Below are 23,219 nucleotides of genomic sequence, written 5' to 3'. Positions count from 1 at the left end.
TGAGTGCAGCGAGTGCAGCGCTGTAAAGCGCCAGTGTAATCAGAGCCTGCAACGCTGCAAGCTACTCCCCTCAGAGAGGTGAATTCCATAAAGCGGTGCGACTACACTCGCACTTCACAGCACTGCCACGGCAGCGCTGCCACAGCAGCACTGGGAAGTCCCGAGTGTAGCCAAGGCCTCAGGCTTCTGCCCTAGAATATTTCTTTTATCAAATGACAATTTGCTTTGATGGAATACAGTGCATTTACAAACAGGTTTCAGTTGAACCTATTAATTGTTTCAAGTGTAATAATTTGAAATATCAGTTATTTGCGCACATTCTGAAATGCTTTTTTAAGGTGATCAAATGGCAAAAGATTTCTGTTCCTAGATAATTCTATCAACCAGGAAGATTAGAGAAGTTACTTTTCTTCTATTCCTTGCCAATTCTCTCTCTCTCTCTCTCTCTCTCTCCTTTTCCTTGGGTCTAATAACAAATTCATAGAATTGAGACTTTTCATATGAACTTAAAGTTCTCACATATGAATTTTCCAAATGCCCCATTACAGGACAGTTAGAATTATACTCCCACGACAGGAAAATTATTAACTCAGAATCTCTGGCAGTTATAAAGAATTACGATCATCTAATAAATAGCAGCAAGCTCTACAAAAAGACATCATTTGACTTTTTTCACTTCCAGGACTAACAGACAATAAAGTTGTAGATTAAAATGAAGTCCAGTAGCAAAAGCACATAGCGCAACTAGAGAAATCAAACTGCAGTGTTATTAACATGTTATTTCATATATTGATGTTACATTTCAGGTTACGTCCAAGAGGAAGACATAAAGGAGGAGGAAGAGGACGATGATGACAGTAATTCAACAGCTCAACTTCAGGGCAGCAATGATACTGGCACGGATGAAGAACATGAAGTGGGTCCTGAGCAGAAAGGAAGCTTTAGCTACCAGAATTCTCCAGTAAGTCATGTATCTAATCAGGATGCGGAAAATGAGTCCCTGTTAAGTGATGCTAGTGACCAGGTGGCAGATACTAAAAGCATTTGCTCTAGAGAGGTGCAGGATCTGAAAACCAATGCCCGCCCCAAATCTCAGAATGAAGCACATGATTGCATGGATAAAATGACAGCAGTCTATGCTAACATACTGTCAGACTCTTATTGGACGGGCTTAGGACTGGGTCTCAAGTTGTCTAACTCTGAGAGAAGGGGCTGTGACAATAGAAATGGAGGTAACAAAAGTGACTTTGATTGGCACCAAGATGCATTGTCAAAAAGCTTACAACAGAGTTTACCTTCCAGACCAGTCTCCAAACCAAATCTTTTCAGTTCAGTCCAGCTGTACAGACAAAGCAGCAAAATGTGCGGAACTGTATTCACGGGTGCTAGCAGGTTTAGGTGCAGGCAATGCAGTGCTGCCTATGACACTTTGGTAGAGCTAACAGTCCACATGAATGAAACTGGTCATTACCAAGATGATAACCGTAAAAAGGACAAGCACAGACCTACTAGCTACTCAAAGCCCCGGAAAAGGGCCTTTCAGGACATGGACAAGGAAGATGCACAAAAAGTTCTAAAGTGCATGTTCTGCGGTGACTCTTTTGATTCCCTTCAAGATCTGAGCGTTCATATGATAAAAACAAAACATTACCAAAAAGTGCCTTTGAAGGAGCCGGTACCTACCATTTCTTCAAAAATGGTCACTCCAGCAAAGAAACGTGTGTTTGATGTTAACAGACCTTGTTCCCCAGATTCTACAACAGGATCTTTTGCAGATACCTTTTCGCCTCAGAAGAATGCAAACCTGCAGTTGTCATCTAACAACCGCTATGGCTACCAAAATGGAGCCAGCTACACATGGCAGTTTGAGGCCTGTAAATCCCAGATTTTGAAGTGTATGGAATGTGGAAGTTCACATGACACCTTGCAACAACTCACCACTCATATGATGGTCACTGGTCACTTCTTGAAAGTCACAAGTTCAGCTTCAAAGAAAGGAAAACAACTAGTACTAGATCCCTTGGCTGTGGAGAAAATGCAGTCGCTGTCTGAGGCACCAGCCAATGACACCCAGGTTTCAAAACAATCCAGCAATGCATCTTCAGATGGTATAACTCCTGCATTGGAGCTAAAGAAAGAGAGTAAAAAAGATAAACCTGATGATACAAACAAAGATGAGAAAGTGGTAAAAACTGAAGAGTATGAAGATACGCTTCAGAAACCATTGGATCCTACAATGAAATACCAGTATCTTAGGGAGGAAGATTTAGAAGATGGTTCAAAAGGTGGTGGTGATATTTTAAAGTCTTTGGAAAACACTGTCACCACAGCCATCAATAAAGCTCAAAATGGAGCTCCTAGCTGGAGTGCATATCCTAGTATCCATGCAGCCTATCAGCTCTCAGAAGGAGCAAAGCCTTCCTTACCAGTGGGTTCCCAAGTACTGCAAATCAGGCCCACAATTACCAATAAATTGAGACCCATTGCTCCAAAGTGGAAAGTTATGCCTCTGGTTCCCAGCTCAGCAAATGTGGCCCAGTGCACTCGAGTGAAGAAGGAAACTGATGACAAAGAAGTCATACAAAAGGACTACACTAAAGAGGGCATCCAAGCTGAAGCTGCGCCACTCTGTCAGAATGAAGGGGGATCTCTCCCCAAATCTGAGGCCCCTGTAGAGCCAAAAAAGACAGAGGCATGTCCCTTGAAGGAGGAGGATAAACCAAAAGAAGATGGTGAGAAAGAAAAAACAAAACCCAAGGAGTCAATAGCAGCTTCTCTCAGCAATGGTTGTGTTGCCACAAACCATTCTTCTGACTTGCCTTGTGTGAATCCACTTAGTGCCCTGCAATCTGTATTGAATAATCACTTGGGCAAAGCCACTGAGCCTTTACGGCCCCAGTCCAACTCCAGCCCCAGCTCGAGCACAATTTCTATGTTCCACAAACCTAACTTAAATATGTTGGAGAAACCCGTTTTATCTCCTGCTCCCACCCCACCAAAGCCTGCAAGCATTTCCAGGCGTTATTTGTTTGAAAACAACGATCAACCGATAGATCTGACCAAATCCAAAAGCAAGAAAGCCGAGTCAGCTCAAGCACAATCTTGTACTTCCCCTCCTCAGAAACATGCTCTGTCTGACATTGCTGACATGGTCAAAGTGCTTCCTAAAGCTACTACACCAAAACCTGCTGTATCTTCTAGGATCCCATCAATGAAATTGGAAATGGATGTCCGACGTTTCGAAGATGTCTCAACAGAAGTCTCCACTCTGCATAAAAGAAAGGGCAGGCAATCAAACTGGAACCCTCAGCATCTCCTGATTTTGCAAGCTCAGTTTGCTTCCAGTCTTTTCCAAACGTCAGAAGGTAAATATTTATTATCAGACCTAGGCCCTCAAGAACGCATGCAGATTTCTAAATTTACTGGACTGTCAATGACCACCATCAGCCATTGGTTAGCGAATGTCAAATACCAACTTAGGAAAACTGGAGGAACAAAGTTTTTGAAAAACATGGACAAAGGACACCCAATCTTTTATTGCAGTGACTGTGCATCTCAGTTTAGAACCCCATCTACTTATATTAGTCACTTAGAATCCCATCTAGGTTTCCAAATGAAAGACATGAACAGACTGGCTGTGGAACAGCAAACCAAGGTAGAACAAGAAATCTCCAGAGTTTCAGTTCAAAGATCACCTGAAACAATAACTGGGGAAGAGGATACAGACTCTAAGTTCAAATGTAAGTTGTGTTGTCGGACATTTGCAAGCAAACATGCAGTAAAACTTCACCTAAGCAAAACACACAGCAAGTCACCAGAACACCATTCACAGTTTGTAGCAGAAGTGGATGAAGAATAACTTTTAAGGTATGCATGCATCAGCTCCACAGTGAGTTTTAATGTCATGATTGTAAGGAGATTTCTTAAAGCATTTCTTAAAAGTAGAATACATTATAAAATTGAAAATATGCTGCTGCATTTATCAGTTTAGATACCCAGTCCATTTTACATTGCATTGAAGAACAAAGCTTCATAAATGGATCACTATCATGGCCTGAATTGAAAAGTTGCTTCTTTATAATATTTTTAACAAAACTGTGTCCCCACTTTTCACATCTCATATTTTCCTGTTTCTAAGAATTATTTTTAGTTCATCTCCTATGCAGGTTAGTGTGGAGTAGAGCAAATAAATGACTACTCTTCAGTTTTCAATGTCGTTTCCACTAATGGTAGCCTGTTTTTCTGCATTTTCCCTCATAGTTGCAAGGAATTATTTATCCCTCTCCCCTCCAGTACTAATGTAGCATCAAATATTTATTTGAGGGGGAGAAAAAGACAATATAATCTTGATTAGCAAAACCTCAATTATCCAAAACAGTCCATTATCCCAAAAGGCTCATGTCCCCCATAGTCTATTAATGACATTGAAAATGCTTTTGCTTATCTAAAATCTTGGTTTTTCCACCAATAACATTTGGATGATCAGTGTTGTATTGCACCACATTTTAATAGCGTCCCTTACCACTTATACCAGTGGTCTCCTTTGAGTTGTTTTGAGTAACCTTCCTTCCTCTTGCGTTCCTATCCATTCTTTTCTTTATTCTTGAATGCATCATATTTACACTTTGTCTCATAGTATCAGTGCAGTCCCAGCGCTCAGTCAGTACTCCTTCCCCTGTTTGACTTCAGCGAAAGTTTTCGGTGCAGATCAATGCCAAAATATGGGGCTGTTTTTTGCTTCTTAATTGAGAGAATCAATGGCTTTTGTCACAAGCTTAACTTTTCACAAAACCACAGCTTTCTGGATACTGTTTTTACTGTTATTTTCTCTGTCGAAGAAGGTGTATAACTGTGAGTGCAGTCACAGCCAATGTTTACGATGTGTAAGATTGTATTTAGCTGATGCATAATTTATAGCATTTTTAATTTTACTTAACTCCCAAACCTGACATTTCTTGATGTAAATGAATAGGAAGCACATCAGCTGCAAGTCCAAATAGATGTTTTCAATTCTGAAGGATTTATAACCAAGAGGGCTTTGTGTGATTAATTTTCAACAAATAATTTCTTCAGTAAATTTACCCCTCCACCACCTTTTTTTTTTTTTTTGCTGGCAGAATATCCACAGGCAAGTTCAAATTTCCTCCAACGTATTCATTATTTGAGTTTCCTGGATGAATATCTTTTTGAAATTTGTATCTTATGGACTGATAATGAACATTCAAAATTCAAGCTGTGTTACTTGTGATTTGTCACGTAAGTCACATGGTACGGTGGCTATTCTCTGACTAGTGGAGGGTGCATGTGCTTTGGGAATGGATCCACTTTTGTAAGAAGATTTAAAATTTGCTTGCTGCAAATGTTCATGCAACTTTAAGATTTCCCCAAACAAGGCCTATACATCACTTCTATCCCATTAAAGAAGCTATTGTTTAAACCAGTAATCAAAGGGTAATTTTGGGATAGGTGCTATGGGAAGCTATTACAGTACAACACAGCCATCACTACTCATATGTAATGAGTCTTAAGTCTTGTATAGGTCTTGTGCTGGCTCTTGGCACAGGGGTAGATTTACTCTTTCTTAATATTTTATATAACAAAGCTCTGTCTTTTGAAAGCAAAATGCAAAAGGGGTGTGAGCACTGTCAAAGTGAGTTAATTACTTTAAAAATTGTACCTAATATTAATGGGGAATTTTTTGCATTGTTCACCCAACATTAGTACCCCGTGTAAAACAAAAGGACGAATAAATGTTCTTTGTTTATCTGATAATAACTGATTTTCCACCTTGTGGTTTTATAACAATTCAAAATTGAATGTACCTGCCAAAATATCACAAAATGAAAAGAGGTTGGGGAGGAGGAAGGAAATGAACAGACTTTTTTCCCCACCTGTTAGCATCTATAAAGACTTTGACATTTGCAGTTTCTATACTAGAGCTGTGCAGGCAAACCAGTAATTTGGGTACTATCAAACAAAAGCTATCTGCCAAATATATGAATATAGCAGTTATTTTTGGCCTCTTCGTGGCTTAATACCTGACAAATGTTTCAGATTTGGGTTTTTAAAAGCACTGTTCTTGTTAAACACCCAACTTTGTATGCACATTGCTGTCCTTTAGAGATTTGGGGAATGGGCAGCATATAAACACATTTTCCAAAGATGCCCAGAAAAAAAAGTGGGTTCTGAGTAGCAACACCCCAAATTGACATGTTTCTGGCATTACCCAGGTGATGTATGGCTATAAACCAAGGCACTGTCCCTCAAGTCTTTGAGTACCCCAAAATTGTCACCCCCTTAATACCCAGATATTTCTAATTTATATCAGCATGCAGGCAGTACCTTCAAAGGCATATATTTAAAGTGCACTGACAGAGTGATAGCACTGTTATCTGGAACTATAATTTTAGTTGGTATGCATGATAGGACAAATTGTGTGAAATGATGGGGTATTTTGGATGACATTGGATAGATTTTATTACAATTTTTGAGCTCTAAACTTGCCTAAGTTCTTCTGACTAGGCTAAAAACGTTATTCCTGGAGTTTATCCATATGGCTTTGTTTCCTGATCTCTGCAAGAAGACTAGGATACATCACAGGGATTTTCAAAGCTTCCTTATCTTAAAAATGGCATGGTAAAAGTTCAATATATCTCCTAATTATGGAGCATACAATACTGTTCAAGGAATATGCCAGCAGAAATTCATGTATTTAATATATACAGTCATTTAAAAGTGCAAAGTATTTAGAGAAAATAAATATAAAGCATATTGAGACACTTAAAATGCATAAATATATTAATTGGTTAACTAAATGTTGCATCAAAATCAGAGCTAAACAAAATATAAGTAACTAAAAATGCAAGTAAAACAGTGGAAAGAAATTCTCCAAACTACAGAAACGTATAAAATATCACCCATCTTGAAAATGAAACTTACCATTTAAATTCTTATTTAGAAAATAGAGTAAATATCATTAAAAAAATATAAAGAAATAAATTGCCAGTCAGATCATTACTACCAGAAAAGCATTAATACATTGCGTCTGTGGTATTTTTTTAAAGACATCAGTGAGGCTGTTTCAGTGATTTGTGATAAATTCCTATTAAATGTAAATGCAGGTGTATATATCTGCTATATATTCATCTCCATTGTGGGATGTTTTTTTTACCTCTCCAGACTGCAATAGGTTTGGTAATATAATGTGGCATTATTTTTAATTTACAAAATTCTTATGTCAGTATCATCTTTTCATTTAAACAGCTGCAAATTTTTTGTTCTTCGTTTGAAAGCCCATGTACATCAGGGAGTGTTGCTTCAAATTTGTACACGGATTTATAACTTTAAAATATATTTGCTCAATTCTTCAGCTAAATTAAAAATACTTTTTTTCTCCAGGAAGTGTGTGTGTGCATGTGTGTGTACACATGTACACATCTCTAGCTTTACATTCAGACAGTGACAGTGGCTACAAACTAGTCAGTATTAGAGAATCTTATGATCTTATTTAAAACTTTTTTTAAAAAAATTAGTCATTATAGATTTAAATCTACCAAGCTCATTGTGGGGAGATTTCTCTTCCAAAGTCCCTGGTAAGTAAACACGCAGCTACCTAAAATGAACTAATTTGAAAGTAAGGTTGCTGCAAAACAAAAAATGAGTCATAATGATAAACAGTTTTTCTATTTCCTCCTTTGTCTTTTTTTTTTTTTTAAACCATCAAGTTTAAAGCTTCTACGGTGCTTTTTTCTATTTTATAGCAGACAACTGACGTTCTGTGGTAAATGGAAGAAAGAGCAGAGCAGAACTGAAAATCCTCTAATGCACTGACACTAACTTGCCCTCTATTGTTGAAAATGAGCAGGCAATCATGATTGTTCATCAAATGGCTCCTAATGCAGTTAAAGCATTCAGCTATAATTTCTCCTTGCATTTATAATTACTGTCATAGACTGCACACCTCAGTGAGCAGATTAAAGCTATAAACTATTTAGCCGTAGCTTTAAGATGAGGAACTTGATTTGTCTGGCAGCAGTTATTTGTTAGAGAGCTTGACACGTCACATAAAAATGACTCCACTTGATGAAGAACAATGCAGTTTAAGCAATGCAGTGATTTTAAATCAGTCATTATACCACGCCCTGTAAGAATTGCAAAGCAATTTGTTAAATGATATATAGGACACGAAGATAACTGTATGTGTTAAGTATACCAAAATAGAAGATTTTTTTTTCTTTTTGTGGATTTTATTTTCTCATCTCTCCTCTGAAACGGCAGGAGTTTCACTACATAACATGTTCGGCTATTACAGCTAATGTCAGTGTTACATGGGATAAGGGAGCTGCCCAAGCCAGGTGTCTGAGTTTGGGGTTTAGAGAGAATGTAGCTTTCTCTTCATCCTGCACACACCAATAACAAATGCCAGAAAGGTGTAATAAGCGAATATGAGAATATTGGGGCACAGTTTGCCATGTCATACCATCAGTTTGTAAGCAGAAGTCGCCATCAAAACTAATGGAGGGTTCCATTAGTTAAAAAATCATTAGCGATAGATAGAGAAGGCGCAACACAAATGAGGGGCCTGATCCTACTGCAATTGTGAAACTGAGCAAACTTCCATTTACTTCAATGCAGGGTCAGACCTTGTGATAGGCCCCTATTGTGATCCTTTTAAAATCAATGCAAGTTTTGTTATTGACTTTGTGAGAGCAGGGTCAGACCCAATGTTTTAAGATCTCTTAATGTAGATTTATTTGATTGTTATGAACAAGGACAATGTTACTAATAAGATCAGTTATGATGACTTAACATTTCTATTTGCACTAGTATCTAGAGACTAACCCGCTCAGCCTCCATTGTGCTAGATGCAGTACAGACATATAGTAAATGACAGTCCCTGGCCTAAAGCTAAGTAACTGCTGCCATAAATCTCAGTCCCTATCCCAACAATCAAATATTTTGTGTTCAGCAAAGAAGAGACACCACTTAAATACTTGGGCCAGATCTTACTGACCTTGAATACGGCCTCAAACATTCAGTATCCATAAGGGTATCAAAATATTGCCTTTTGTTTGCCCTGTCTGATATCATTAAATGTTACAGCCTTCATGATCTATAGCAGCACGTTTTTACCCAACAAAATTGCACAGGAAAAGCACCTGAATCTTTTTTTTACACCTTACACCTTGCCACATAGCAAAGATCAATAACAAAGGGAAAGGACATAAGGAGTACCCGGCCCTCTAAAGCACCTTTCAATAAAAATAATTTAATTAGCAGGGTGAGCGCTCTGTGCAAATGCGATGGAACACGAATGAAAAATCAGAAAAATTATGTATGTGACTTCATAGCAAGAAAAGAGACGATTCTCACTTTTTATTGGCATAATGAATACAAAAGTAATTATTAGTCAGCTGTGCACTGAGGGCCTAATTCTGACATTATTGTGGCCCCGATCCTGCATCAGACCTGCTTGCATGGATCCTTGCATCTTTGCTGTGGCTTTATTGGAACTTTGCACAGGGGTCCACACCAACTGATCCTGATGCAGGAGCAGGCCTTTACATTGGTTTTCCACCATAGTGGGGTTGCACCTGATTTACTCTATTGTCGGTGAGATCTGAATCAGGCCTTTTGTGTTTTGTGTCATTTTGTCACATAGCAATGATGGACAACAAGCAATGCACTGCGCAGGGATATTTTATAGAGACCCAGGTTGATATCTGTGGCAATGTCTGTTTTTAAGAGTTTAACATGAAGGAAAAGGCAGTAATTCAGGGCTGGCAGGCTCTGACCGGGGGCTAGATTGTGCCGTTAAGACACAGCACTGAGTGTGTGTGTGGGGGAGCGGTGGTGAGCAAAGCCACAAATCCTTGAAAGAGCCCAGGGATAAGTTCGTACCCACTCCATCTGGCCTCTGTTGGTGTGTGTTGTGCTGTGGGAGCACTAGCAGGGACTGCAGTTGATCCTGGCCCCTGAAAAGGGGGCGGGGGTTTAAAAAGGACAGAAAGGTTCTTTCCTTTTTCACCTCCCTTGTGCAACAATTCAAGAGTCAGACACAACGTGCCCTTAAGTGAACAGTGTGAGTTCCGTTTAACAGAGGAAATAGGTGGTGCTGGTTGAAAACGTTCTGTCAAAAATTAACATATTGACAGAAAATTGGGTTTCCAACAGAACTATTTGTTTCACAAAATGTGCTGCTTTCCATGGAAAATGTTTACTTTTAATTGAAAAACCAAATACCTGTCAGTTTTCAGATGAAAAACAAAATATTTCAATTTGGAAATGCTGCTGTAGTACTTCATAGGAGTTGTATTCAATTGTCTCATGTCCCTAGACTTTTCTATGGACTAGGCTTTCCAGTCTGACTTTGTCTCCCATGATGCACTGTGATCATGCAACTCCCATAATGCATCACCTCCCCTTATTAAGAGAGTAATACCATAGTTAGGGTGACCAGATGTCCCGATTTTATAGGGACAGTCCCGATTTTGGGGTATTTTTCTTATATAGACTTCTCTTACTCCCCACCACCTGTCCCGATTTTTCACACTTGCTGTCTGGTCACCCTAACCATAGTACATCATGGGAGATGCAGTCTAACCAGGGACCCTGGCCTATGGAGAAGAATGACCACATGAGGGATCCAAACGACAACTCCCATGAGGCACAGCAGTGACATTTCAAAATTGAAATATTTCAGTTTTTGACCAAAATATGTTGGGGTTTTTATGAAAAGTTGAAAATTTCTCCCAGTGGGTGGGGGTGGGACATTTTCTAATTACCAGTTCTGGACATAGGTTCCACTTAGTTAATAGGGTTTTTCCTTTTTCAAATGAGAAAAAGAACAAAGAATATACTCGAAGCAAAACCTTTTAGCCCTTTGGCCCCCATAACGCTCAGTGAAGTCAGTAGGAGTTTTGCATGTTAAGAAAACAATATTATTTGATTCTAAATTCCTAGTACTAGTGATGGACCTGAACCAAAAACCACGATCTGAACAATTCCAAACTTTGGGATCGCTTGAAATACAATCCTGATCCAAATTTTGTAAATGGCCCCTCTCTATCCTGGGCCAATCCAAATCTTGAATCCATATGTCCTTTTACTGGGGGTTGGAAACCTGGCTTGAAGGCTGGATCCCAGTTTTGTGGCTTGAGCCCATGTCTCTCTCCTCTATTGGATATTTTTATCTCCAAAACACTGTACAAGCTCTCATTTATCTGCCTCCAGCTATGCACATCTGCTTCCTTTCATACAGAAATCTCTGGTTTTGCGTGTGCAGATCATAAGTGCTCAACTTTAGCCCCATTAAAAGCCAGGGCTGTAGCATTTTCAAGTTTCCTAGGGATGTGCTCAGAGCACCTTTGTGTACAGTACCCCTCTGCTTGCTTTTCCCATCTCCAGGTGCCAAAGTACACAGCCTGGAAGTGTATTGATAATATACACTATGGGCCTGATGAATCTCTGCAAAGATTAATCCGCAGCCCCTTTATGCCAGGTAGACTGGCACAAAGGAACTGTAGAGCAGGCATGAGCCCTCCCGCATGCAACGTGGCAAAGGGGACCAGATGATGAGGCACATCACCAGGTCTGAACCACCTCTGCAGGAGCTGGATACAGCGGGTGTCTGGGGCAGCTGGGGGAGGGAACAGAGGAGAGGCAGGGCACATCAGAGGTGGGGGGGAACAGTTGTGGGGTTGGGAGCCTTCCTATGGGGGAAAGGAGGTGTGTGGGGTTTGAAAATAACTGGCTCCTCCAAGGCAATTTTCACATTTCCACTAAACCAGTGTTTCCCAAACTTGGGACGCCGCTTGTGTAGGGAAAGCCCCTGGTGGGCGGGTTTGTGTACCTGCCGCGTCCGCAGGTCCAGCCGACAGCGGCTCCCACTGTCTGTGGTTCGCCACTCCAGGCCAAAGGGAGCTGCTGGAAGGGGCGCAGGCTGAGGGACGTACTGGCCGCCGCTTCCAGCAGCTCCCATTGGCCTGGAGCGGCGAACCACAGCCAGCGGGAGCCGCGATCAGCCAGACCTGCAGACGCGGCAGGTACACAAACTGGCCTGGCCTGCCAGGAGCTTTCCCTACACAAGCGGCATCCCAAGTTTGGGAAACACTGCACTAAACTATATGCAACACCACCGCTTCTTCAAGGGGTGAATAAACCCAGAACTGGGGAGAGGGAAGGGAGAGGATTGTCTTATTCCAATGAATAAACTGAATATATTATGTTTGTTCAGTTCAGTTAAGGTTCCATTAAGAGGGAGACAACCCTAACATGTGCTTTGGCCCCTCACCAGATTTATGAGGTTTTGCTCTAATCTTTAATAGGAAACTCTGCAGCAAGTGCCACCTCGCCTGCTCTCCCTGAGATACACAGCGGCTTGTCGGGGAAATGTACTTCATTATTAATGTGAATTTGTATGTTTTTATGACACTGCTTGGGAGAAGGGGCGAGCAGCGAGGTCCTGGTGATATATGCTCATTTCTAACCATTTGTTGTCCTAGACAATCAAAGAACAATGATAAACATTGTTAAAGAAAGTGGAAGGTGCAGCATTGACATTTTTGAAGGCAGAAGGGAGGAAGCGAAGGGGGTAGTTGGAGTGTGTTTAACATGGCCATTTTCTTTCACACCATCCTTCTAGGGCAGCTACATAAGATCAAGCAATAAAGCAATCTATACAATGGCAAATGCTCCTTCCCTTTGTCCACATGTTTCTCCTCTGGCCAAGAAAGGGAGCTTGCCCTCTGCCTTGCTGCATACAGCAGGTTGGGCCTGACGCTGGGGGGGGTGGTGTGCTGGGGAGAAGGAGGAGTTCAGGGCAGGACAGTACCTGTTTCTCTAGTTGCATCTTGTACTGTGACTGCAGTTGTGGCTTCTGATCAGGGGATTATAAAGGTGGGCTGAGGCCTCCTTGCGCTCTTATCTCTCCCCTTCTGCACCCCCCCCCCCCCCTAAGCAATAGCTGCACTAAAGGACTGAATGAGCTTAGCCTGTCTAAAGGGAAGAAAGGAATTAGGCCATGACCCTCCACACTAGCCCTCAGAGCTGGTTCTCTTCTTCCTCCCCCCATCCCTGAACCAGGCACAGATAGGGTTGCCAGGTGTCCGGTTTTCAACCTGAACAACTGTTCAAAAAGGGACCCTGGCGGCTCAAAAGTCTGGTTGGCCACAGCGGCCGGCTCTGTGTGGCTCCCGGAAACACTCCAGCTGCTAGGCGCAGGTACAGCCAGGGGGACTCTGTGTGCTTCCCCTGCCCATGGTGCAAGCGCTGCCCTGAGCGCCGGCTCCGCAGCTCCCATTGGCCGGGAACCACAGCCAATGGGAGCTGTGGGGGCGGTGCCTGCAGATGGGTCAACGCCCAAAGTCCCCTGGCCCTGGCCGCCCCTGCACCTAGGAGCTGGAGGGATATGCCGACTACTTCTGGGAACCGCTTGAGGTAAGCGCCACCCAGAGCCTGCACCCCTCACCCCCTCCCGCACCCCAACCCTGAGCCCCCTCCTGCACCCAAACTCCATCCAGGAGCCTGCACCCTGAACACCCTTCCACACCCCAACCCCCTGGCCCAGCTTGGAATCCCCTCCTGCACCCAAACTCCTGGAGCACTCATCCCCCCCCCCGATCCCAACCCTGAGCCCTCTTCTGCAGCCCAAACCCCTCAGCTCTCGCCCCATCCCAGAGCCCACATCCCCAGCTGGAGCCCTCACCCCCTCCTGCACTCCATCCCCTGCCCCACCCCAGAGCCCCCTCCCACATGCTGAACCCCTCAGCCCTACCCCCCAGCCCGGAGCCCCATCCTGCACCCCAACCCCTCATCCCCAGCCCTACCCCAGAGCCCGCACCCCCAGCCCTCACCCTCACCCTCACCCTCTCCCTCTCTCTCACCCCAACCCCCTGACCCAGTCCGATTAAAATGAGCAAGTGAGCAAGGGTGGGGGAGAGCAAGTGACTGAGGGAGGGGAGATGAACTGAGCAGGGCGAGGCCTCAGAGAAAGGTGGGGCAGGGTGGGGCCTCGGGAAGGGGCAGAGCAGGGGCGAGGCAAGGGTGTTCGGTTTTCTGCAATTAGAAAGTTGGCAACCCTAGGCGCAGATAGTACATGCTACACCCTCTTAAAAGGACCATGCTGCATGTACAGTCCTCCCTGTGGTCCCTGGAGCTTTGAGAGGCTTTTGTGCCTGATTGAGATACTGGGGCTACCTGAGTTCCTGTTGGAATATTGTGCCTCTGCCCTGCTTCCAGTGCAGGGCTAGGCTCTCAATGCATGGTTGAACCCATTGCCTCCTGCTACAAGTGAAGGATTCCTATGTTTTGCATTCATATTCTGCTCCCCAGCACTAAGTATTCAAACTCGCTTAGAGCATCAGATGTGCTTAGCAGTGGTGTAGCGGTAAGTCTTTGTGACATTTTTCTGCTCTTTCTTTAGTGCTGCCTGGTACTCTGATAAGAAGGGGAATTCACAGCCACTTTGCACTGGTTATACACACACACACTCTTTGAGGAATATGCCTGGTGCAAAGGGCTTCCCTGGTAGGCTTAGATAGGCAACTGAGATCAGCCCGGGAGACTGTCCTCTCCTGTATTGATAAGGGGTGGTAGGACAAACCAGGGTCAGTAAAAGTGCAGTGTCTCCACTCTCACTCCTGTATCAGGCTCAGCATAGGAGCAAGAATGAATCAGCCCTAAGATATAGAAGAAAGTGAAAGTTTTCAAACGCTCCAGGGCTAAGTATTCTTTGTAACCCTGTCCTCTGCTTACCATGGAAGTAAATATTATCTAGGAGTTTGTTCGTGAGTAGTGAGAGGGTGAAGAAATCCCACCAGGGAATTTTTCTCTGCTTAAACTTCTCACAGGTGTACATAGTGGAGTACAAGAGCAGGGCTGGGTACTGAAGGCCCAATCAGGCATTCAGAGGAAACCCAGGGAACTCTGGAATCGCATCTTCCTGTTATTCAGAGGAGGCACAGCTATAAGTTGTATTGCACACAGATGAGACTGTTTGTTCCTCATTGGTTCTGCCTCATGCTTTTTGTAAACCCAAAAGGCACATTTTGTATAGGCAGAAGCTGTTGTTTCATTTCCTGATGCTTTTTGTACCCTTTTCTTTCACACTGAAGACCAAAGAAAATGGTGAAAATTCTCTGATGGGCTCAGTTTAGTGAACATTGCCCAAGTGCACTCGGCTAATGCAGATTCAGCTGTTTCGCTATGAAAATCTGTATGCAGCTGGAAATAGCAAAATTTCACTCTGTCCTAGTTCATGAATGCTCACAAAATTATCAGCTGTTTGTATCACAACTCAAGCAGGTTGCTTAAAATTTCTTAGTCACATAGATGCCCTATTAGTGACTGGCAGTGGAATATTTATCTCTGCGCATACCTCCATCTCCATCTCATGCTTCAAGCCAATGTTTAGAGGAAGTTTTCCACATGCCAGTCTCTGCCATCTCTCCAGTGCAATTCTTCCTGTCTGCTTGGCAAAGTCAGCCCCTGGGAATAAATTACACCAATTCTCTTAATTTCTGGGGACGGACATTGAACTATAAATTTCCATGTGGGTTGAGTACTGGTGGCTACTAACTTTCTCCCTCTGAGCCTGTTAGGAAGACTGCCACTGGCTTTAGTGGGCATTGGATCAATCCCTAAGGGTGACCAGAAGAGTAGAGTCTTGCTGGGATATGATAGTGCTAGGACCTGTTTCTTCCTTGCACCTTGTATAATAATTTACACCTATGTAAAATGAGTGATAAACTCTACAACAGCAAAATGGTAATGTTCTACACCTATATTACCCTCACTTTGCCCAAGGATACATGACTATACAAGGTGCAAGTGCAATCCACACACCTCCTGGGTGTGGTGTTCTGTCCCATCTAGTGGCACTGAGATGAGAGAAAGAGAGAATTTTACTCATGCGGTAGAGGCTCATTCACTAAAGTCCAGAGGTCCCAGGGTTTGATCCTACCCGACAAGAACCGGGGTCTGCCGGTGTTACACAAGCTCCTATGCTTGAATGTCTAGGCAGGCAGCAGTGGGCCTACAATTCGCTTCCTCTGCTAGTCATCTGGAGCCCTCTTCTGTTGACTATCAGTTTATGGTGCAAGACCTGACTCTTTTCTCAGGCTTTTGCTTCAGGGAGAGGATTGTGGGGAAAGTCTGTAGTTTATTTCGTGGGGTAGAAGTGTTTTAAACAATCTAGGAAACCTATATTATTTTTAAACATTGCATATGCTCCCATGAACTATGAGGATGGCCTCATTTTATAAATCAAAACTAAACTTTCAGATTTTCCAAGGAGATTAGGGTGAAAGTTTCTACATCCATATTTCAAGTCTGAAAAAATATCAACAGGATTAGTAAGCATAGCCAAACTGTGTGTAAAAGTACAACCTGTAATTTGTTTTCCTTCTGCCATATGTTTTCTGTATCTCTTACCTCCCACATACAAATTGTACCGAATAATGTGGGGTGCACACATTACTCAGGATTATTAAATCAAGCCCTTAGTACCAGGGGGATTTAACTTAGATAAAGTCAAAGCATCAGGGTTTTTTGTTTTTTTTTGCTTATTCTGGATTCACAGAGTAACAAATTAAAGATCTCACTGTGCTAAGCTTTGTGTTATTCAGTTTTAATTTAATTCCACTCCCTGATTCTCTCTGTCCCCCCTCTCTTTGAGTATTGCCACTAGGTGGTCCAGACCTCAACCAGAAGATTTACTGGCAAGACTAAATGTATGAACACATTGTTTTTCCAATATGATTTAATGACCTTTTTGGCATTCCCATGGCTGTTGAAATCTTCCATAATTATTCCCTTTGGTGGCAGAGGCTCCTGTTGATCAGGTGAAAGCTGATGCAGATGTCTAATGTCAATAAATTTGCAATCCATAAATATAACTACTTGGTGCCAGAGTGAACCAGGGTTAAGTAGAGTACAGCAATAGACACCTAAGTCATGGGCTAGATCCGACTACTGTGAACCAAAGAATGAACATTTAAAAAATATCACCTCCCAAAAAGTTATGCACCCTCTTCTTCCTCTCCTCCGCCTCTCACTCTGTGGTCTCCCTATGTGGTTTTCTATATTACAGCTCAGCACTTAGAAATCTCAAAAACCACCAGGCTCTATGAATCTAAAGGCATTAGAGTAACATAGGAGGAAGAGTCTTGTCACTAAAATACAGGATGGAGAGTCAGAAGATCTGGATTATGTTCCCAGCTCCACCACTGTCTCATCTTGTGACTTAACTTCTTTGTGCCTCAGTTTCCCCATAAAATGGAGATTAATTACCTATCTCACAGGTTTTGTGAAGCTTCAGCGCTTGATACTGCAAACACTTACTCATGTGAGTTGGCCCTCTAGGTACACAGGACTATTCATGCGAGTAAGGTGTTGCAGAACTGATCCATAACTCGTATATTTGTAAGATGCTTTGAGAGGAAAGGCCAAATGCAAGTGCAAAGCATTAACATTATTATTTTCTTTGTTATAAAAGGATGCGTTGGGGACCAATCGCATAATTTCCCAAGAGACTTTCCCTAGGTCTCTCAACTTTGACCTTTGGTTCTAAAAAACCCCAGTTTCTTTGACCCATAGTCTTGGCTATGCATATTTGATTTCAGACTGCACTGTTTGTGGCGGAGATGCCTCTGTCAAACATTCAGGGATATTCCTAACATTAGTAAAAAGCAATGCGTAAGCACAGTGCCATGTGCATGTGCCCTTTGAGCATTCTGGGGATGACCACAGCTGAACTGGAAGAGGCTATAACAGCTAATGAACTGGGAAATATAGCAGAGGCATTTACTTAATAACTCAAGGAATTCTTTTGGCTCACCTTGTAGAGATTTAACCTTTGAATAAAAGAGTCCCTTGTTCAAAATCCAATGTCTCCTCATGTTAATTTTTAAATTATATATCTTTGTCGAGAGGCTCTTATGTTGAGCATTACCGACTATTTTTCATATCTAAAATGGGGAATTATAACTGAACATTCGCTACTGCCTCTAAATCACACCAAACAAAGTGGCATCTGCAGTTGCGCAGTAACAGAGTGGAAGAATGTAACATACGTAAATGTACAAGAGGGGGACAGCAAAGGCAACCACAGTGGCAGAGATAATTGTGACTGGAGAAAGGTGTACACCAGTGGTTCCCAAACTTGTTCCACCACTTGTGCAGGGAAAGCCCCTGGCAAGCCAGGCTGGTTTGTTTACCTGACGCGTCCGCAGGTTCGGTCGATTGCGGCTCCCAGTGGCCACGGTTCACTGCTCCGGGCCAATGGGAATTGCTGGAAGCGGCGACCTGTATGTCCCTCGGCCCACGCCGCTTCCTGCAGCCCCCATTGGCCTGGAGCAGCGAACCATGGCCAGTGGGAGCCGCGATCAGCCAGACCTGCGGATGCGGCAGGTAAACAAACCGGCCCGGCCCGCCAGGGGGGTTCCCTGCACAAGCGGTGGAACAAGTTTGGGAACCGCTGGTGTAAACTAATGATTATGCAGACTACTCAAGCTTTTTGGAGTCCTCTACAATTAGGTGCCAGAATCAGCATTACAGGTATACACAGAAGTGCAATCAGAGCTGAGTCCACGCCATGTTAGGAGGCTATTTCGCACCCCGCAATGCCACACAGTGGGCCTTCTCTGTTGCTAAAGGATTGTGGACAACATGTAAGAGATTCTAAGGCTGGAAACAGCAAAGCTCCTCTTTTGCCTCTTGGGGTATGTCTACCCTGCAATTAAAAACCCGTGGCTGGCCTGTGCCAACTGACTCGAGCTAAGGAGCTCTTGCTAACAAGCTGTTTAATTGCAGTGTAGACATTCGGTCTTGGGCTCTAGGAACCTGCGAGGTAGGAGGGTCCCAGAGCTCAGGCTGCAGCCCGAGCCTGAACGTCTACACTGCAATTACACAGCCTCTTAGCCTGGGCCCCTCAGCCTGGGTCAGCTGGGGTGGGCCAGGAACGGGTTTTTAATTGCCGTGTACACTATGAGTCCCAAGTGCTATCCCCATCCTTCACTTCCTTCAACAGGTGTGAATAAACAGCATCCCCACCCACTCTTAAAACACATACATATGCACATACACCAGATTAGTGGCCAGAATTTACATCTACTGTACCTGGGATTTGCCTTTATTGCTAACTGCAGTTTATTTTGAGATAGAGAAGAGCCAGGACTAGAATGTAATAAGCACAATTATTGAGGCTGCTGGAGAAGGGCTGACCACAGAGCTCTCTGGCCCTCTAGCTCACAGACTGAGGAATACAGCTTCTTCTATACAAGCCTGCCCCAGACTGTGGTTTGGATTGCTGAGTACACTACACAAGTTTAAATAACCGTTAAATATAACCCTAAACCTAATCTTCCTGCTGCGTTTAGATTGTTCCTTGCATTTCTCTCTGCAGGATCTGTCTGTCGCAGCTTCTAATTCTCTGCCTAGAGAAAGGTTTCAGTGTTTCTTGTATCCTGATTGGAGTTAACAAAAGACATCTACCACTGTGAGTCAGCAGAAATTATTCTGCAACCTCAGGCAGGGTTCTGGCACCCTGAAAACAGGGGTTCTAGAGACTGCCTTCTTGTAACACCCTGTAACATAGAACCAAATTGTGACTGGCCTCAAAATAGGTGGGCACAGAAGAAAAGCACAGGCCACCTCAAAGCTCTATACAGCACAGGAATTAATTCCATCCCTACTGCCTTTACTTGAATAAAGTAACAGCAGTAAAGGGCGGTCACAGATCCAGGGGTTTTCAGAAGATATTGGGATACTATCAAAGCCTACAAGGTGAGGTTAGTGACTCTGTATAATAAGTATGCGGGGGAAGGGAAGGGGAGGGAGAAGAACTCCTCAGGGTAGGAACTGCCTCTTACTGTGTGTTTGGACAGCACCTACCACAACGGGGCCTGATACTAACTAGGGCCTCTGGATGCTAAATCAATCTTAATACTAGCTAGAAAGAGCTAGTTACTGCAGTCACAATATTTCAGTATGAGTTCCTGGAGGTCTCCTAGTATGTTCCGTGGTGTCCATTGTTTAGAGACTCCTCAAACCATCATGTCGTCTGTATGACTAGTACAGTGCCAATCATACTGTGATGCTTAACAAAATACTAATGGCAATTGTTTCCACCACTAATTAGGATTAGTTCTCCCTCTGGTGTACGCTTCTTCTTAAGGAGTTTGAGCCTCCCTGAAGAGATTTGATTTAGATTAAGGTGTTTTTAGGTAACAGAAGGTAATGACTGCATTCTTCAGAATGAGAGAAAGAAAAAGCATTCTAGTGGGAGGCAACATTTCTAATGGTTAGTGCAGGGGACAAGGTATCAGTGCTTCTGGGGTTTGCTCCTGTCTCGGCTGCTGACTTGCAGTGTGGCCATGGATAACTCATTTAACTGCTCTGGTCCTCAGTTTACCTTTCTGGACAATGAGTGCAACACTCACCTGCTGCACCTTGCAAGGGTGTTGAGAGTCAGTGTATATTATAGTGCTGTGAGATCCTCAGATAAAAGGAGCTGCTCACGTGCAGGGCTTTCGTACTGATGAACATATAGGTTACTTCTCCTGAGTGGTCTACCGCCAGACATGGAAACCGTCTGATCATTTCTTAGTCCCCTGCGAGCCCAGGGCTCCAATTCAACAGTCCATGCCTATTCAGCAAAGCACTTAAGTATATGCTAAAGTATCACTGATGTGCTTAGGGGCCATCTTTTTGTTCTGCATTTGTACAGTGCCTAGCAAATGGGGTCCGGTATCATAACTAGAGCTCCTAGTAATAATAATAATAATAGCTGCTTTGCTGATTAGGGACAGACTTAAGAATGTGCCTAAATGTTTTGTTGAATCAGGGCCTATATACTATATGTTTATTAGACAACTCAGCAGCAAACCAGGCAGCAGAGAATTGTTGAGGACCTGGTCTATCTAATTGTGTGTCTAAATCATAGTTGCAATGTGATTCAAAAGTATTAACTTTACAGTCTGCACAGAATGACTAGGTTCTATGGTCGGATTCCTGCAGATGGTCAGTTTGTATCATAAAATTTAAAATTACAACTTACACCATAAAGCTACTGCCTCAAATGTATTATATATTGTAGCACAACAAGCAAATTAATACTCGATGCAGTATATATATGCCCAGACCTTAACGTGAGCAGAGGATGAAATATTCTCCCCTCCCCTCATTGGTTCAAGTCCCCTTCAGAGCAGAATTAAAATTGCCCAGTAGCACCGAAATGTAGAAAATCACTGTGGTTCCAATTCTGCATGGTGCTGAGCACTGTCATCGCTCCCTGACTTCAGTGGGAGTTGCATTTAGCACCTTGCCGGATCAGTCCCTTGAGCCCTGTTCTGAATTGTGCATCATGCATGCGAGAGCTGAGCTCTCAGCAAAATCCTTTTTATTATATGTCATAAAGAAGGCTGTGAAAAGAAAACTAGGGGAAGGAAAGCAGGCGCATGTTGGAGCACTCACTTGTGCTGGTGTAAATCGGGAGTAACTCCATTGAAGTCAGCTGCGTTACATTGAGATTCACTGCTGTGAATCAAGCCCTATACCTGCAATAGATGAGTGAAATATCTTACAACTGTGTGTCCAAGAGCCTGCTAAGCTTCTTGTAGAGTTGCTGTCAGTATGCCCAGGGCAGAAACATATTTTTTTCTTACTGTTGTACATAAGGGCTCTGCTGCAGCCGACAACATGAAATGTGTTCGTTCGGTTTGTTCAAAATGGAGTGTGTTTGTTAAGTGTTGCCTCTTTGATGTTGCGCTGCCATCTCCATCTTTGTCATCATTGCCCATCTTTTTCAATCTAATGAACTCAAACCATCAGTGCAACTTAAGTTCGGCTGTCTGTTCTTGCATAGTTAATATTAAAAATGTACTAACAGTGTGGCTGCGAAATCAAATTATGCACATAAATATGCTGGCATAGCAGAGGAGGCGGCAGAAGCTGAAGTTAGCAACATTGATGCCAGTTCACATTTGCAAATCAACCGTCAATCTGTCATTAAACATGTTATCAAATGATGATAAGTGTATGCTTCTTGCTTGCATTGGCGCGCTTATTCCCGATGTTGATGTGCATTAATGGGATAATGTGCATTAACATAGTCTTGCTTCGATGAACACAAAACATTTTTTTATCCATCTCAGTTTGTTTCCCCCTGTGGCCCCCAAGTAAGTGTTTTGTGTTATCAAATTGCCAAAAAATAGGAAAACACATTTCTTTTAATTAGCAAAAAACCTTTAATCATTATTATGATTATTTTTTAATTTTTAATTTTATCTAGACTAACTCCTGTGTGTTGGCAATTGGGGAAAAAATAGAAAAGCACTCCACTGTCTTCTTTAAGTAAAACGATTAATGTCAGAAAGCCGGAGACTGACAATTATGTGCTGTCTTAATGCACTGGCCTTTCATCTGCAGTCCTTGCTTTTGACAGCAGTGATGGTTTCAGTTCAGTGATATGAAAGGCAAGAAAGGAAATGATCTCAGGCATTCCCAGCCCGTTGTACAGGGCTGCGCTCAGACACAGCAAACACTCGTAAGCTGGGTTCATTTAGCAGGTTTATCTATCTAGTACGCAAATAATGTACCTTGAGATTTTTTTTTTTACATGTTACTTGCTCTGGGAGGGAACTGAATTTCTGAAGGAACTTCCCGTTTGAATGTCTAACCGTATTATCCACCATTGAACAGCACTGTGTATTCACTGTACCATTCTCATGACATGCTCCCAGTAATCTTCCAGGGCAATAAAGAATTTGTTTCATTGGAGAGAGCAAAAAAGTGACGGAAGGCACAAACCCATAAAAAAATGCTGCTGATAACCCATTGTAAACCAACTGTCTTCACGCCTTGTACCTTGTGCCTTAGTGACAATTGCTTTATAGTGACAATTCCACTAAGCCCTATTACAGTTCTTCAGCTGGTCCCTGATGTTTTTTTTTCTGGAAGATCAGTTGCCCTAGGAACCATTTGACCAAAAATAAATAAACCCAGTTCTCTGATTCCAAATGTAGCTGCCAACTGGAACCAGTGAAAACCAGTTGAAAAAATATTAACTGGAATTCCCGTTATGGATGAGGTCCTGTCCTAAGAAGTGCCACGTGCTTTCCACTCTCCCTGCACTTGGTTGAATACAATAGAAATTGTTCACAGTCCATACCTTGTGGAACTGGTATGGAAATACCTTAGGAATTCCTTCAACCTTTAAGAAT

The 23,219-nt window shown here is 42.8% G+C and overlaps 1 protein-coding gene across 1 annotated transcript in view; it reads left to right on the top strand.

Annotated features, from left to right (window-relative positions):
* TSHZ2 (teashirt zinc finger homeobox 2) overlaps nucleotides 1-23,219 on the top strand; it is a 262,545-nt gene that overhangs the window by 153,586 nt on the left and 85,740 nt on the right. The window contains exon 2 of the mRNA XM_034788033.1: nucleotides 807-3,867. Within this exon, the coding sequence (XP_034643924.1) occupies nucleotides 807-3,859 (3,053 nt within the window). The 3' untranslated portion in view covers nucleotides 3,860-3,867. The remainder of the gene's footprint in view (nucleotides 1-806; nucleotides 3,868-23,219) is intronic.

Source organism: Trachemys scripta, chromosome 12 (assembly GCF_013100865.1).
Source record: "Trachemys scripta elegans isolate TJP31775 chromosome 12, CAS_Tse_1.0, whole genome shotgun sequence".
NCBI classification, from domain to species: Eukaryota; Metazoa; Chordata; order Testudines; family Emydidae; genus Trachemys; species Trachemys scripta.
This window is presented reverse-complemented; position numbering and strand designations above follow the sequence as displayed.